Genomic DNA, 12368 nt, shown 5'->3' with positions numbered 1-12368 from the left:
ATTATTTGATCACATGAACGTGCATCACGAACTATGTATCAACTCTATAACTATTTATGTAACAACGTGAAATATATTTACAAACTAATAGTAAAATATCTCTCTAAATACATACTCCCGGTGTATTTAAACGTGATCTCTTATTACCCTTGCAATAATGAATACTTTTATTTTGTATTATGCCAACAGTCTTCCAGAAAAACATGCTCACTTCCGGCTTCTAGCAACTTCAGCGGAAGTACCATCTCACGAGCGGTCTTGCCGGGGTGGCAAAAATAGAACTCTATCTGAACAACTAGCAACAGAGCGATGGCTACTAAACTGTAAGTTTAATACTAACAATATGAAGAATAATAGAACATTTGCTTGCACACCGTTAAGCTCCAATATTGCTCTCTTTTCCTTCTGGTTTAGTAGTTTCCCTGACAGCCTCATTGACGAAGACCCACAGAAAGCTCTCGAGGTAAACATTTACTACCCATGCACTAGTTGTAAACACATGGATCAGAAATAGATTTGCAAGTGGCCGTGGTGGCGTTGATCGATTAGTAATTCAAGCTGCCACAGCTAGCTTTCTAAGACAATAACGAGGGTGCACACATGCAGGCTAACGTTAGCTTTTGCTTTGATTGTCACGAGCTAGCCAAGGTAGCTTGCCTTGCACACTCGTTGTGTATTATTGTCCATTGATTTTTGTCAAAAAGTTTGTGATCGGAAGATTAATAATTAGGCCACTTACGAGTTTGTCTGAGTATTTTAAATCCATATTGTGGTTTGCTCTAAGTCGCCATGGTAACTTGCGATGCAAATAGTTATCCTGAGTGTGTATCAGCCAAAGGTAAGAAAAAGTATCGTTTAAGTAGTTTTTGTACATTTTTATTTAAGTAGAATTTTAAACTGTGATGAGTAACATAAGGCTCAACTAAGTAAAGACATCCCCACGTACTTTTGGCATTTATAAATCACGGGAATCTCCCCCCAGCATTTTTTAAATAACCTGAATCCGGTATATTTATCCATTACCAATATGAATCCATTTTCTCTTTAAAGGCAGTGAACGAGGCTTTGCAAGGAGACCCCGACAACACTGAGTGGCTCTGTCAGCGTGCCTATGCTTACATACTTCTCAAAAACTACAGCTGTAAGTCTTGATGTTTCCAGCCTTTTTTTCAGAATTTTGGACCACTATTGTAGAATAGAATTATTTTGTATGAACAAGAAATGTATCATTAAGGATACTTTTATGTGTGCTTTTTCTGAGCGGACAAAACATTTGCTAACTTTCCCCTTTTCCCTACCATTATTTAAGAAAATCGAAATTGAATAAAACAATCCCATCACAACGTATTTTATGTCACCTCTTTACAGGTGCTGTTAAAGATGCCAAGAAAGTGCAACAGCTGAATCCAGGCTTTTCCCTTGCCTTCATGCGAACAGGGTGTGTATTGTGGGTGTGGGATTGGTGGAGAAAATTGTATATTTCTAATAAATATGTAGCTAGTAATAAATACCCTATTTTCTGGACAACAAAACACACCACATGAAAGCTGTAGAAGCAGCTACATTTAGCCGTGTTAGCTGTTGCTGTCCTGTTGTCTGTCGGTTGCCGAAGAAACAACAGAAAGATGCAGAGATGGTCAGATGTGACAACTCTATTCTAAATCTATCGGTGGCTTGAAGCTTATCGGTAAAACGTCATAAATAAACCATGTCACATTAAAAGCCACAGCGTTCAAAGAACATTACTTCTTTGGCAGCCACTTTTGTGTTTTCATCGCTACGCTCTCCTGGGTCATTTGTGATGTTGGATTCAAGAAAGCATAAGCAGCCATTTCTTGTTTTTTTTTTATGTTTTCATACCTACAGAATAGCAGAGTACCATCTGAACCACTATGAGTCAGCCCATGCAGCGTTCACTCAGGGACAACAACTGGATGGTGGGGGATTCTTTTGCAATTACGTGTTTATCCGTCTGTTTGTCTCTGACATTTTTTATACATTTGCTGACGTTTGCTCGCTGCAAAGTGATTAACGACAGTCTCTGTTTGTGGTTTTTCAAAGGAAACCCAACCATAATGACAGACTTGTTTGAAAATACAACTACTAACGTCAACTATTAAGACATTGTTAGATATCTTCTGTGTATAAATTTATTTTGGAAAAAAACCCGAGAGCATCTTGTTTTTGTGTTTGACAGTTTCTGACAAGTCATTTGAGGTTTGGATCAAGCGATGTGAGGAGATGTTGGGTGGTGAGTATTATGTTTTCCAGTTTATTTGTACATCACATGAAACTGATATTTGAACAGGTATGTGCGTGCGTGCGTGTCATTTTTTATTTTTTTTTATTAAATACCCACTGTTCAACCATAAACCTGCTGAAGCAAAGGTCATTGAAAGATGTAGCCCATAGGTGTCAAACTCAAGGCCCAGGGGCCAGATATAAGCCCATCCCATATCATTGTACGTGGCCCGCGAAGACAACTTGTGCATCGACTTTATGTGTCAATACTAAAGTTACAATATGTCTTCAGAGACATTGCTCGCCATTTTTAGTAGCATTCGTCTTTTGAAAATATTTGAACAGTTTTGACGAGTGTCTTATTTCAAAAATCATCAGTTTGTTGCATAGCCTAGTCATAATGGCCCTCTGAAGGAAACTACGAGTAGGATGTGGCTGGCCCGCAACAAAAATGACTTTGACCCACTTGATGTAGCTCATATCATGTTGTCGCAACCATCTTGTGTAAATGACAAATATGCTTCATGCATCTGCCAGCGGGGTGTGATTCATCAACGTTGGAGAGCCCCAATTAGACTGATCCCCTTCATAAGCCCACCAAGACAGCAGACAAGCACTCACCCGCATCCATGACCTGATTAAGACAACATAACGTGCTTCTTGTCGTCTCTTTCCTCTTCACTGTCCGTGTTCTCTCTGTATGTTGATGCCATTGAATATTGTTTAACTGGATGAAGCGCAATTCAGGCTTCCTCATGCTCACAAAATATGTTTATTGCGTTTTATTGGGCATGGGTGGTCTAGTAAACAAGCCGGTGGCAAATTTGTGTTGCATTTTTTTAGTTGTCAATTCGTCTTGCTGAGGAAAAAGAACTCGTGTGGAAAAAGTCAGACTTGAATTGTTTAGAAGATGAGTTAAACCTTTGCATGTCACACAACCAGATTTTCCTTTTTCATCCTGCAGGAAAGCCGCACAACAGCAGCGACTCGGTGAGTTTTGCATGGCCACCTGGGGGAGTCGTTGGTCCTCCGCGTCAATAACACAAGTTCTCTCTGTATAGCAACCCACAAAAGTCATTATATATCCGTCTTATTTGTTTTGTTTGCGTTGTTTCTTGCTTAACACAATGTTGTCCTCTTTTTTCATAATTACTTTGGGGCTAAATGATGCAGCAAATACCAGCAGTGCCACATGTGAAGTAAGTATACCACATAATTATGGATTTGTTGCTATGCTAATGGAATGTTTTGATACAGTCACAGCGGGATTTGAGCCACGGGTTCATCGCCTTAATTTTATTCCACAAGCGTTAATCAAAAACGCACATATATACTAACCTAAAGGAGGAGCAAAGAAAAGAAAATTGACTACCACTTTAAGAATAAAGGGCTTCTAGTTTTGCACATACAATATCGCAAACAGAAGGGTTTTTTTTACAGTTGGTAGCCTAATGAAGCGTTTAACCCTTTTGAATGTATTTCAGACCATTCGCTCATTGGGTGTCTTTTGCAGACATGACTGGTACCAAACAGAATCTCAAGTCATCGTCTCTGTTATGGCAAGAAATGTGCCGAAGGACGCTGTGTGTGTCAACTTCATGGAAAAAGAGGTATAAATGCCCTCTTGACTTGAAAGCATTTTTATTTGAATGTGTGCACATCTGATGCTTCACAAATTGATTTGCTTGTGCCATTCAAACTGAACTGGCGGAAAGCGTGACTTTGCCGTGTCCGTGACTCAAACACCACTCCGCGTTCTCCCACATACATGTTCCCCACGGGCTAACTATTCTTCTAGTGATGTCTTGTTAACGTTGCCCCCAAAGTGTAGATCTAAGAACAATTTAGCCTCTCCCCATTTGCCAACCTCCTAATTGCCTGAAGATAGGAGGTGTAACTGATCTCGGAAGAGCCGCGCTGGGCCCGCGCCTCTGGGGACAGTCGTCTTTCTCTCTCTACTCTTCTCGTCTCTCAGCGGCTGACTGCAGAGCACCCTGGGGAACAACTTTATCTTTTTTCATAAAATATAAGAATAACAAATGGTTTACCCTCAAGAAATGGTTCTAAATCACATAGTCACATATCTGCATTTCACACCAAAGCTCCCTCTGTGGTGTGAAGGCAGATACGTTTGCGCTTTTATTAGGTCACTATATACAAAGGAAATTAAAGATGAAAGGCAAGCGTTCCATTTCTTTTCCCTGGCGGATGAGTGCGTTGCACTTGTATACCTACATCCAGACACCGCCGGAATTCTTGATGCGATGAATATTAAGGCTCTGATTGTTTTAAGAATTGCCCAAAGCGACACGCTAACTGTCGAAGTTTTTGTTCCGGATGAATTATTTCATTTAGGCCTGATTGAATCGGAGCCAGTATGTTTTCAGCTTTGTTTGCTGAGCCAAACGGCAGGCACTTGTCGACTTTCTAGTCATGTTCTATAAAAGGGCGCCTTTTGCTAAGTGTGGGCATTCGGGACCATGCCGAGGTTACGTCGCTCGCTGTAAGTGAGCAAGCGTGAGCGAGCCACCCATCCACTCCCAATGAGTGACAGACCGGCAGTGGATCGGAGCTGTCTGACCCTCCTTTGTCTCTAATCACACTGCGGCCGCCGCAGGGGACAGCAGCACCAAATCAGATGTTTGTTTTTCTTGAACATGCAGATGTCTCCAAAGTTTTAAGCGCTCTGAAGAATTTAACAACAGCCATTAAACATTTACATTTTTATTTGTCTCTGTGAGGGATTGTTCAGTGACTTTTTTTTTTTTACCAACTTGTTATCCATGTGCTTTCTGCAGCTCTCAGCTTCAATAAGGCTGACATCTGGGGAAAATTACAACCTCAACCTCCACCTTCTGCATCCCATCATCCCACAACAAAGCACCTTCCGGGTTCTCACCAGCAAGGTATGCTGTTTGTTTGGGCCGTGCGTGACCTTAGAACAGCTTTTAAAACAAGGCTGTGAACATTTATGAAGGGACATGATGATGATAATCATTTAAACTGGACATCTGTGCTTGTTGCTCAATGAGAGTCATACACGTTAAAAAAAAAAAAAAAACGTTTGTAATGAGACAGATGACATGTTTATGAATCAGAAAGAGACTTGAAAGCTGCCCTTTTGTGTTATTCCGTGATCCTTAACCGTTAGAGCGGTTGCATAAATAGCGAAATTTGATGTATCTGTATCAAGACATTGAAAATAGCACCCACCATGATGTGAAATGTTTTCATTTGTGTGCACTCGTTTCCGTCCAATATCACGCAGCCGCTATGTCCAGTCTTCTCAGTCATTCCGTTTTGTTTCTGATACATTTGGCACCAACATTTGTTGAACGATTGAACTAGCTGCCACTTCCCATAGTTCCTTAATGCCGCTAAAGCTCTCTGAAAGAGAAGAAATGAAGAAATCCTCGCCGGCTATACACGTTGAGGTCGGGGATTGGCTCTGTCCTACTCATGCAGTCATTCAGGCTGCACACTTTTGAGTTCCTCAGCACTTTTAAAGTGATTACCGGCCTAATGAGCGCGAAGGGCACTGTTTTAAAACTATAAACTAATTAGTGGGTATTAGAGTTTGATGTGTGCTAATGACTGTGTGCAGATTCAAAGTTTTGCCCGCTGTCAAGTTTTATCCTGAGTCTACGGACTAAAGGTTCATTTTTGTGGCAGTTATTGGTGTCTTTTCAGAGTTGGCCAATGTAGAATTTGCTAAACTGTCAATGGATTTTAGCCCAGTCTTTATTTCGTGAACTACATTCTCATTTCATCTTCATTAAGCCATAAAAATTCATAGTGATTCAGTCGCAGTTATTATTTAATGTGGAGGTTTGAATCTCGTCTAGTCGAGTTTTGTGCATCCATGACATTTTTTTCCGTAACAACAATCTTCTCACTGATTAACACTAGTCTGAAGAAAGATATTTCTCATCCAGGTATGTCCAAGAGAATGTGAGAGGAGTGTCAAATTTTTAGACTCTCCTTGAAAATTCAGTAATTACTTGCACAGAAGCTTCTCTTCCTTTGTGCCCATTGTCTCCACTTGCCACGGAGTGCTGACCCGAACCCAAAAAAAGTACCTTGGCTTTTCCATGGCAACAGCAGACACTGCATACCAAGGTGCACGTCTGCTGCTCCTTAATGAGGGCCTACTCTGAGCGACTTAGTCATTTTAGGCAGCCTCTTTGTACATCTACACGTCTTTCTTTTTTTTCTAACTCCTGATATGCTGTCTTTGACTTTTTCTACTGTTAGTCTCCTATCCGAGGCCCCCTTATGACACGCACACACCACCGTTCATAACGCTGGCGCACACCCATACACAGACAGACAGACACACACAGACACACTCACACGCACTCGCAGTTACCTTGAGGATAATGCGGCAGAGTATTCAAACCTCCCCACAAAGCCCTGACTGTGTGCTTGGTCCACTGGGCTTCTCTGGTAGACATGGCCCTTAGGTATGTGCACACACACACACGCACAAAGACACACACACACAGCCCTCATTAGTAACTCGGTTCCAAAATGACTTAGGTGACCACGTGTGTACGCTTGCATGACAGTGTGAACCTCCGAAGCCTCATTTCAATTTTCACGAGCCGTTTTCTTTGATTACCTTCGAGTAGAAAAGTCACTTTGAGGTGTGGAAGATTGGCAAAATCAAGTTTCTTCACACTGGCGGCGTGTATTTGAAGTGAGCCAAAAAAAAAAAAAAAAGGATACGTTGCTTTGAGAGCTGTCGATTGATTCTGAGATAGAATTCTTGCGCCGCATTCATCTCCTTGTTGTCTTTAAAAGAATCTTATTAGCGGTGCGCTAACATGCATACGCACGCTCGTGCTCATTCAAAGACAAATTCAAATTTGACAACAGGCATCTTTCAACATCATTCCCATTCCAAGTATGTGTGTGTTTGGTCACACATTATTGTCAGTCTGACCTCTTCCTGTCCACCACCACAACAGACATTCCAACCGCAGGGGTGACCGCCACAACAGCGAGCCAATTACACACCAGTGTGTTTGATCAGAGCAGACGGCTGATAAGCGCACGAGCACGCAAGCGCGCACAAATGTACACGTAAACACAACTTGAAATCCACATTTATTTTGGTGTTCAATCCAAAGCGAATCTTTTTTTCTGCAAATAGCTCGTATTGTCTTCCCTCTTTAATTTTCCTGCCTAAAATGTAACGATTTATTTCATAAACGTGTCGTTGGAGCTGAGGCTTTATGAAATCCGCAGGGTTCTGAAAAAAAGAAGGCGCTTAGGAGGGGGCATTTGACAAGTGACACGAGACCCCGGTGCCACTCTGTAAATAATGCGTGCGTGTGCGTGTGCACGCCCCCCGAGGTCCTGATGGTGGTGGCCCTCCATGTGGTTATGCTGTCACATTCCTTTACGGGCCGTCGCTTCGCCTGTCGCACACACGGAAACGCACACAGCGCCCGGCCTGCCATTTCGTTAAAAGGCAGGAAACGCAGATGTGGCAGCAGATTAATGTTGTATGGCCCAGAAGCACGCACACGGGCACACACACACATGCACACGCATAAAGTCCACCACATTTAGCACTACAAAAATATTTAAGACCCTGGTGTCACCGGCAACACTGGCTGGCCTTTTTTACATTATTTGTTATTCTTTCTAGGAGTTTCAACCCGTTTCAGAAGAAATCTACTCGCAAGATCACTGTGATTATTGATGAGCAGCATTAGTGGGAAACACCATGAATAAAAAAGCAGAACTTAGCATAATCACCAATACTAAGTACCGAGACCACTAGTACTTTTGCTACATCAAATTTCCTGGAAAAAAAGTGACAGATAATTTTAAAGAAAGACCTACCGTATTTTCCGGACTACAAGGCGCACCTAAAAACCTAAAATTTTCTCAATCTTATCGTCCGGTGCGCCTTATATATGGACCAAATTCCTAAATTTAGACTGGCCCGAAGCATTGTGTTATGAAATCAAACACAAGTGGCCCGCTGAAGACTATGAATCATGAATCAAAAAGACTATGGATCATTATATTGTGATTATAAAGTAATTTGTTGCGTCTGAAGTTCAAATAAAAAAGATAAAATGGAGAATGATTTGATTTGGATTAAAAATCTGACATGATGCATTAATGGTGCGCCTTATATAAGGACAACGTTTTAAAATGGGCCATTCATTGAAGGTGCGCCTTATAGTCTGGAAAATAGTCATTTTCCTTAGATTTACATGAAATTGATGCAAATTTTCTAGTCTTCAAATTTTTCATTTCTAGTTCCTGATTATAAAATAGCCACAAAATGGCAGCCTTGAAAAGATGCTTGCATGTGTGCCGATAGCTGATGTCGCTACTTGGCCATCCCTATCAAACAATTCCGCTGTGCCCACTTTTCACAGATTGGGAAGAATGTTTGAAAATGGGTCATGCTTAAAACCAGCGTGCCCAATAGAACCAAGAATTTTTTTATTTTGTTTACCGCTACATCAAATGGTGGCCCTTAGAGCGACCTAAAGTAAAGCCACACACCAAAGTAATTAATTAGACAGGAGCAATCTTTTTCTTTTTCTTTTTTTTTTTCCTCCTCTCTTTTCTCCCTGTCTGCACTCTGTGGCACTCTGCCTCCTCTTCACCACTTGTCCACCTCTGATTTCCTCTCCAATTCTGGCACCCTCATAAATGAAGCAACACATTGCCCAGCAGAGCGGAAATGTTCCCTAATTGCACCGACATAACTAAGGCTGCCTTGCACATGCACACAGATTTATATACTACATCAGACACACATGTCATTAATGGTCGGTGGCATGGGTCGAACAACTGACTCTATCTATCTTGCGTGTTTGGCTGGTATGTCCCTGTCAGGGTAGCTCAACATGAAATGCAAGTCCATGCCAGGGTTTGCTGCATTGTTTTCTTCCTCTCATGTTTTCCTGGTGTAATGATTTGGATCAGATGCTCTGTAATGCCCCCATATACTCACACAGTTGCCAGCGAGCACACACACACACACACGCACACACGTCCTGCTCATTCCATCTCTCACACTCGCCCTCTGGCTGACAGGCATCTCGTTAGTGCAGTATGTCTGTCAGTGTGCTACGAGATTGAGCTGTGCCCCCGCATATCCCCCGATGCGTCGTTCTCCCCCTCTCACACAAACGCGCACTCACCGAGGCCGAGTCGACCGACGGCGGCTCAGAACAGGCACACTCTGTGGCCTCAATAATGATCCGATATCATGTATCTTCACTCTAATACGTCACTCTAATAGAAGTGTTATTTTTGTCCCCACGCACCAAAGAAAAACATTTTGTTACACATTTTTATCTCCCTTGTTCCTTCTCCTCCCCTCGCTTCTCCTCCCCTTATCTCTGTCAGGTGGAGATGAAGATGAAGAAGACAGATGCCATCAGATGGGAGAAGCTCGAGGGAGAGGGACAGGAATCCAACGTCAAACACTTTGATCCAAGTCAGTCCGTAGTTTTTGCAATTGTGCCGCCTCCGTCGACTTTCTCGGCTTCTCCTACCGAAGCCTCGTGTTTGTTTTCTCTCCTGCTCTCGCTCGCGCACTGCCTCCTTCCAAAAGTCATTTTGCGCTCTCAAAGAAAAAGTGGCGAGTCCAGCTCGCCTAGTCTTTTCATTAGTGTGACAGCAGAAATGTGGAGCGGAAAAAAGGAGAGTTCTGACAGCTAGATATAGCTCTCCCACGTTCTATTTCCAAAAGAATTAATCGCTTTTGTGAGCCTGGACGCAGATGGAAAAGTTGAAGTGTGAAATCAAACTATCCATTGCCTTCAACCCGCTCAAGCTCATTTGGTGTTTACTCGCTGTCGCGTTTTAACACGGGCGTTGACATCCCCTATTATGAGATCACACCGCTTTGGGTCCACACTTGGCCCCAATACGTCTGCTTCTTATTTGGTTTCTTATTTATGCAAATCTGCGTCGGGATTACATGCATCACCCTTCCCGTTGAGCCGTTATTGCAGCCTTGCAGGAAATGCACAAATCCGATCATCTGATCCCATTGAAATGCAAAATGGTTGTCTGACCGCATGTGGGTTCAGCGATAAACTTACATTCTAAAACCCCAAAGTGACTTTGATTTGTTCAAGTATCATCAAACCAAATCATTTCTCTGTCAGTAATTAAAACAACCATTGTGTTGCCAAAGCAGCTGTCCAACAAGCGTTCTTGTTGCAACCAGATCAGCAGCCAACATCGTCTCACAACAACCGCAAATGGGACAAGATGGTGGTGGACATTACCGAGGAGGAGAAAAATGAGAAGTTGGAGGGCGACGCGGCGCTCAACCAGCTCTTCCAGCAAATCTATTCGGATGGCTCGGACGAAATCAAGCGCGCCATGAACAAGTCTTTTGTGAGTGCAACGCTTTCGTCATTGACGCAAACATTAACATAATTGTCGTTCCCTGTCAGCCCGGTCGGGATTGCGGCATACACTCACTCCTTGTACGGAGTCTCTTCTCATCCGAATTTAGCAGGCTTTGCACTGTGACAAAATTATACAACGGAAAAATGCATATGTATTGCAAAATGATGTCTTATGGCAGAATTCTCTCCAAAAAAGAAGCCGTTGATCCAGTTGGTGTAGCTCGAGTGTCGGCCGTTTTGTGCAATGCTGTTTTTGTGCTTTCACTTGAACTTTTGGCACTACTTGCTCCTAAATGATCGCAAGATGGTGCTCAACAGAGGCATGAGAACGCAGTTGTCACAGCTAACACGGGAATCTGGTGCGTTTAACAAAACTATAGAGTTTTGTCTTGTGCATGAAGTGAGGAGAAGAAAAGACGTGAGTCAGTTCATCAGCGTGAAGTGCTGACTGTCATCCGACTGAATCCTGTGATTTGGGTTTAGCCCCCCGAGTGTTTTATTTATATATTTTTTTTACATAATGAATAAAAGCAGCACTGCTGCAGTCAACTAATTTCGGGTGTAAGCATTTTGAAGCAAAGAGGTGATTCATAACGAGACTGCCAATGAAATAGCTGCCCCATCCCACTGCAGTGATTTTTTTTTCTCTCTCTCTCTCTCTCTCTCTCTCTCCTCTCCCCTTTGCCTGTGCAGACGGAGTCAAACGGCACGGTCCTGAGCACCAATTGGAAAGATGTTGGCAAGAGAAAAGTGGAAGCGAGCCCACCCGATGATGTTGAGTTGAAAAAGAACTGAACACCTCCCTCGCCTTTTCTTTTTTCCCCCTCGGTTTGACCTGCTCGTTCTCTACCTAAGCCCGTCTGAAGTTCAGCGGGAGGGCTTCAAAACTTTTTGCTTTCCGCCTTCCACAGCATTTCACAACTGCGCTGTGTTCACTCAAGCGACTCCTCCCACCAACTAGTAAGTTCATTTCAGCTCAACTCACCGTGATGCTGTCTCGAATGAATGGCAAGCTGATGAGTACAGGATGTCGATGAAACATAAGAGGTGCCTGCGATACAAACTTGGAATGTACTCTTCAAATTACATTTTGAATGGTTTCTTTTAAATCCAATGTAGCGTTGGAAAGGCAAAATGTAGACCACTTGCAAACATACAACAAAGGGAGTTTAATGCACAACATCTGGCTTGTTCCCTCAGCTAGCCATGCGGCGTTTATTTATTAGCAAAAACGACAAGCCTTGTTCAACAAAACACGTGTGTTATTCCCCTCATGTTGCTACACGGGATTGTTGGCAGTTATAGTAGTTCTTGTCAACCAATCACCAGCCTGCACCAAAATATGCGTTGGTAGCACGTCAAACCTAAATGCAGCAAACTGTTTGGTGGCATAGTGTTTGTAACCTCGAAAGGCCTCTCTTGCCCATCCGTTCATTTGAATACTTTGAAAGATTTGAATTATTTCATTAAGGACAGAGAAGAAAATAGACAAAAACATCCGTTTGTTTTAAAGGCCTTTATGATCTCACGTTATCAGCGCTTGTATAGAAATGTAAAGTTAACAATTTGAGCTCATGTAGATGTTTTAAATGATTACTTTGGAAGTCATTTCTTTTTGCTTTGCACTTGTGCTCAGTAAGAGATGCCAGTAAGTGGTCGCTTGTTGCAGCCATGTGATCCCTCCCCCATCCAAGGTCTAAATAAAAGCTTTCTCGTTTGTCACTCTAA

General features: G+C 42.5%; 1 protein-coding gene and 1 long non-coding RNA gene across 5 annotated transcripts; one reads left to right on the top strand and one right to left on the bottom strand.

The window, feature by feature from the left end:
• The first annotated feature begins 182 nt into the window (after window positions 1-182).
• Window positions 183-12368, top strand: sugt1 (SGT1 homolog, MIS12 kinetochore complex assembly cochaperone). Of its 4 annotated transcripts, none has more exons than XM_088396256.1 (13): window positions 183-323; window positions 415-463; window positions 1051-1141; window positions 1369-1438; window positions 1867-1937; window positions 2198-2251; window positions 3206-3231; window positions 3415-3440; window positions 3755-3851; window positions 5040-5147; window positions 9625-9715; window positions 10454-10626; window positions 11334-12368. In XM_088396256.1, exons 1-13 carry the CDS (start codon window positions 310-312, stop codon window positions 11433-11435), a joined length of 972 nt encoding a protein of 323 aa, XP_088252382.1. In that variant the 5' UTR covers window positions 183-309; the 3' UTR covers window positions 11436-12368. The 4 variants fall into 4 exon arrangements, with proteins under 4 accessions (XP_088252382.1, XP_088252380.1, XP_088252381.1 ...); XM_088396254.1 differs by having other exon boundaries at window positions 10424-10626; XM_088396255.1 differs by having other exon boundaries at window positions 210-323; window positions 418-463; window positions 10424-10626.
• LOC148387912 (uncharacterized) lies at window positions 5480-6993 on the bottom strand. The gene is made up of 3 exons (XR_015862587.1): window positions 6863-6993; window positions 6611-6699; window positions 5480-5628 (listed from the first exon to the last, which is right to left on the bottom strand). It is a non-coding gene; the product is annotated as an uncharacterized LOC148387912 (long non-coding RNA).

This window comes from Syngnathus floridae, chromosome 14 (genome assembly GCF_059516105.1).
Source record: "Syngnathus floridae isolate MCC-2025c chromosome 14, RoL_Sflo_1.0, whole genome shotgun sequence".
Lineage (NCBI taxonomy): Eukaryota > Metazoa > Chordata > Actinopteri > Syngnathiformes > Syngnathidae > Syngnathus > Syngnathus floridae.
The sequence above is the reverse complement of the archived record's forward strand: the minus strand, read 5'-3'. Positions and strand labels throughout refer to the sequence as shown.